General features: G+C 39.5%; 1 protein-coding gene across 1 annotated transcript; it reads left to right on the top strand.

Moving 5' to 3' along the window:
• Positions 1–2,001: 2,001 nt before the first annotated feature.
• LOC124975514 (olfactory receptor 13A1-like) lies at positions 2,002–2,988 on the top strand. Its single transcript, XM_047538197.1, has one exon. It carries the CDS (start codon positions 2,002–2,004, stop codon positions 2,986–2,988), a length of 987 nt encoding a protein of 328 aa, XP_047394153.1.
• The last annotated feature ends 2,358 nt before the right edge of the window (positions 2,989–5,346 follow it).

Below are 5,346 nucleotides of genomic sequence, written 5' to 3'. Positions count from 1 at the left end.
TCACCAAATGCTTGAGCTGTCCTGATACATTGCTCCAGGGAAGACACACAGATGGGACTTCGGTGTTTTCATTATTTGTTCCAGGTCATAATAAGTTTATATTTTTCTATTAAAAGAATAGTTTTCACCTCATTAAGAAAAGATGTAACACAAATCATAGGCTGATATTACTATAAGCCTCCTAATATTTTAGTATTGAAAACATTTCTTGAAGTTGGAACAAAATTGGAATTCTGAATTTAAAATGAAAATAATCTTAACTGTTTTGGTGAGTGGAGTTGAAAAGAAGAAAGGAGACGTGGTACCATGCTAATTTTATCTTAACTCTTAGTGTGCACTGTCTTAAGAATAGAAATCAAGCTGCTTTCATTCATACTAGATGGTTCTTCAGCATTATTTCAACAAACATGTTTGAAGGCCAGGCACCAGTCTGGGGTCCATGAAGGCTGTCCAGAGACAGATGGGGCACGTCCATCAACCTGTGAGAGATAGGTGGGTCCTTGACCAAGCAGTCCCAAGGACTGGAGGCAAGTCAGTATAGAATTATGAGAGGACATGAGGAATCTCAGAAGAATTGTTAGAAGACTTAAACACCTACCTTTTACAAAGGTCATTAGTAAGAAAATAGAAAAATACAAACCAACAAAATCAAGAATAGTCAATCATAGTCCATTCCTATGGCTCAAACTCTGGTCTATCACTCACTAGATTTGTGTGTGAGTGTGTGTGTGTGTGTGTGTGTGTGTGTGTGTGTACAATAATCACATTAATAGTATTCTTGCAAAAAGGATAAATACGATACATATAATAATATGGAGATAAATGAGATTCCATTGTGCATTTTTTATCTCTGCTTTTTGTTTTTTCTTTTTTTTTCAATATATATTTGGAAGTGAATCCAAAGGGGCTCAAGCATTGAGGCACATAATGAAACCATTTATCAAATTTTATTAGAGACAGAGTCTTACTGAATTACTTAGGGTCTCACTACATTGCTAAGACTGGCTTTGAACTCACAATCCTCCTATCTCACCCTCTGTAATTACTGGGATTACAGGCATCAGTCACCATGTCTGAATCACTGTTTATAAAAGTATAATAAAACACTTCCAAAGTGCCTTTTTTATAACTGCCCTGCATTATATTGAATCAGCATAGCAAAATAAACTTGCCTTTAAGAGTATAGATTACTTTCAAATTTTCAATCATGAATAGTGATGTTCTGACAGCTTGAAGATGTTTTAAATTATTTCCCTATGATAAATTTTCAGAATGAAAAATTTTGGTTCAAATGGAACATGTAGTTTTGTATGTTCCTAATGACATAAACTTTTTTTATTCTGAGTTGATGTTTGGAATTATTTTTTTCACTTTTTACTGGTGCATTATAATTTTATATATTGATGGTATTGCTTGTTACACATTCATACATGCACTCAATATAACAATATCACTTGACCAAGATCACTTCCAAGCATTTCCTCCTCTCTCCCACCTCCCACACTCCGTCCCTTTCCTCTATTGATCTCTTTGATTTATAGGAGATCCACCCCCACTGTTGTTTTACTTTTCCTTTCTGACTTCTGCATATGAGAGAAAACATACAACCTTAACCTCTGAGTAATATGATGGAGTCTAGTTCCATCCATTATCCTGCAAATGCCATCATTTCATTTGAAAGACTTTCATCTTCCATCCTCACATGCTAGTCAATATCTTACTTTCCTACTTTATTGAAAGATGGATGATAAGAGTTGGATCATTACTTTAATTTGCATTTCTTTGAGGTTGAATGATGCTTCACAGGTTAAATTGGCCTCATCTGTACTTCTTATAAACTGGATACTCATGACCTTTGCCTATGTGATATTGATATGTTTATCATAATACGTCCTCATATATATGCATATTATACATGCCATGTTGTTAGGCTTCATTGAAACATGATAGTAGTGATGGTTAAGATACCTCTCATTTCTCTCTCTTTAGTCCTGAAATCACATGAAACTGTGGGTGAAGATTCTCTTGATAGTCCCAGAACACCCTCTCCACCCAGGGACCATGAGTAACCAGACAATGGTAACAGAGTTTATCCTGCAGGGCTTCTCAGAGCACCCAGAATACCACGTGCTCTTATTCAGTTGTTTTCTCTCCCTCTACTCTGTGGCCCTCACAGGGAACGTCCTCATCATCTTGACCATCACCTTCAACACTGGACTCCATACCCCCATGTACTTTTTCCTGTTCAACTTGGCTACTATGGACATTATCTGTACCTCCTCCATCATGCCCAAGGCATTGGAGGGTCTGGTGTCAGAGAAGAGTTTCATATCCTATGGGGACTGCATGGCACAGCTCTATTTCCTCACATGGTCTGCATCCTCAGAGCTGCTGCTCCTCACTGTCATGGCCTATGACCGGTATGCAGCCATCTGCCACCCACTGCATTACAGCACCATAATGAGCAAGGCATTCTGCAGCAAGCTGGCCACCGGAGTGTGGGTGCTCTGTGCCTTCAACTCAGCCATCCACACAGGGCTGATGCTGCATTTGAATTTCTGTGGCCCTAATGTCATTACCCATTTCTTCTGTGAGGCTCCTCCTCTGCTGCTTCTCTCCTGCAGCTCCACCTATGTGAACAGTGTCATGATTGTCCTGGCTGATGCCTTTTATGGCATACTAAACTTCCTCATGACCCTTGTGTCCTATGGGTTCATCATTTCTAGTATCCTGAAGATGAGGACTTCAGGGGGGAAACAGAAAGCCTTCTCCACCTGCTCCTCCCACCTCATTGTGGTGTGCATGTATTACACTGCTGTCTTCTATGCCTACATAAGCCCTGTCTCCAGCTACAGTGCAGAGAAGAGCAAGGTGGCTGGTGTGCTATACACTATGTTGAGTCCTACCCTCAACCCTCTCATCTATACTTTGAGAAACAAGGAGGTCAAAGCAGCTCTTGCCAAGTTCTTCCCCTTCTTCAGAAGTTAATTTGTGTTTTCAGCAGCTCTTCTTCTTAGAGACTGCAGTTTTATTGGGAACTGACCTTCCTGTGGGTGGTCTGAGGAGCAAGTTTCTGGAATGCAGGTAAGTAAACCTGTCTCTTCCATCCCAGTAGAATGTCTGCATGGGTGGGCTCGGAATTCTACTGTCCTTAGATTGACTGATGGAAGAGTGTGGCTGGGTTTAATCCCACAAACTTGTGAGAGGTCTCATTGTCTGACTCCAAGGTTCTAATTTACAGGGATACAAAACTTCCTAGGAGAAGAAAAATGCTTCTTGTCCTTTAGACTTACAGACAATGAAAATCTTTTTCTTTTCTTTCTAATTTACTATGCTCATAGTGTAAATACTTAAATCATATATAGAATTTAGGTGCATGCACCTAAGCAGTGTTAGGCCAGATGTGGAGTCCATAGCCTGGAGAACTGTCAGCCTGAAGAATTACTTTAGGGTGACCACTGATCCCTAAGAAATCTTCTACTGTCTTACCTCAACTGCTTCCTTTGGAGACACTTCAACTTTATAAAGAAAATTTGTTTCTGATTGTAAAGTAATGGTTACTTCTCTTTTCCCTTTTCTTCTTACTGAGACTCAAGGTAAAACAGAATTTTAAGATCAGAACTTTGCCTTGAATGTAAACATTCCAAGTACAACTGATGTGTGGTTTATGCATCTAGGAAAAATTGCCCCAAGATTTCTCAACCCTTGACTTTGTTCTTGGACCTTGATGATATGACTACTTCATTGGCCTGAGTTGAGACAATTGATATGATTCAGGGGTAACAGGAACATTGTAACATTGTTTTCCTCAAATTGTTTCTTAATAAACTGAGTACACAAATTCTCTGTGCCCTGTGCTTTTAAAAAAACTGTCCTGAATAATCTATAGTCTTTATCATGATAAGAGAAGCAAGATGGGAATGTTAAACTGTGTCTCTCATACTGAATAAAACATACTGTTGGCTGTTTTAGGCAGAAGCTGAGAGAAGCATTGGATATTTGATTTCAATAGGACAAGTTGTCTTTCAGTTTTGAACCAGTATTGTCATTATTGTTTATCAGAAGCACATTAATTTTGTGTATGAAATTCAATAATTTGATGAATTGTGACTGACTGTGGCTTTGGCATGTAGATTGTTTAGGTCAAGGGCTAATCTCTCCTGATAGAATTCTGAGCCCCCATTTTTGTGTTGAAGTCCTCAGGGGTCTTAAAGTCTTTCAACTAAACATGACTTTTGAAAACAGTTCCATTACTGGAACTGGAGCAAGGATTCCATTACTAATATGTTACTAATAGATTTTCAGCATGCCTGTAGGAGTATTTGTAGTAATGTTCTACTTAGTTTCTTAAAATTTTTACATTTTCTACATTGCACAATTAATTTCAAAAAGGAATAAATACTTGGAAAAGTACTGAGAGTTTAAGAGAAACAAATAGAAATATGACAAAACAGAAAAATTACATTTGATCTATATTCTTAGAAAGCTGGTCACACAGTTAAACAGATATCAGAACCCACAATACTGAGTATGCAAAGAAAAGACATAAAGAGTATTGCATTTCACTCATGGAAAAGTGGTGCTGAAGATGCGCAGAGAGGAAGTATGAGTGTGAAAGAGTCCTGATCTGGAAGGAGGAAGATCTGAGTTCAAATCCAGGGTCTTTCAGAAGCTCTCAGCCCATTTGAGCCCTAATTTCATTCCAAATTTGATGACAAAAAACAACCTACAGATGTTGCCAATATTTAATGAGATAACTGAAGAAAATGATAAAAAGTGCTATAAAGACATTACTGTTGTTGTGATCACTGAAGGTGGAGTGGCTAAGGCAACCTCACTGCCACAGACTCTGTATCCTGCTGGCTCAGAGTGCCTGCAGTGGCTGCCTGGGAAGGGTAAGGGCAAAGTGTGTGGCACCACACAGATAGGGGCTGTGGACAGCTGTACACTTGGCTCTCCAAACATGATCCAGAGAGGAGAAGCAGCTGCAGTGTGTACATGAGACAGCATTCCAGTAACTGCTGATGCCAAAAGTAAATCTATGTCATTGGGCAGATGAATGACACCATCTCCACTCAGGGAAGTCCAAATGGACGTGTTCCCCAACAGAGATGGGTGGTCAACCTTTCATCCTGAATGCTCTCCTGGCTCCCCAAAGCCCACCTTCTTCCAGGTCTGACAGTTTTTTTCCCTCTTCTCCAGAAAGGTTCATTTTAGTCTTTAGATGACCCTTCTCTGCTCTGCTCATCTTGTTCTTTCAAGTCCTACATGAGCAGCAGGCAACTCTCTCTAAGTCTTCTTGCTGCAGGCAGAGCATCCCTAGCTGGTGAGTTACTGTTTTGCTTA

Source organism: Sciurus carolinensis, unplaced genomic scaffold (genome assembly GCF_902686445.1).
Source record: "Sciurus carolinensis unplaced genomic scaffold, mSciCar1.2, whole genome shotgun sequence".
Taxonomy (NCBI): domain Eukaryota; kingdom Metazoa; phylum Chordata; class Mammalia; order Rodentia; family Sciuridae; genus Sciurus; species Sciurus carolinensis.
Note: the sequence above shows the minus strand (reverse complement) of the source record. Positions and strands in the feature narration are given on the sequence as shown.

Excerpts from the sequence above, each read along its gene's own strand:
- LOC124975514 (XM_047538197.1), top strand. The coding sequence starts at position 2,002 with ATGAAACTGTGGGTGAAGATTCTCTTGATAGTCCCAGAACACCCTCTC.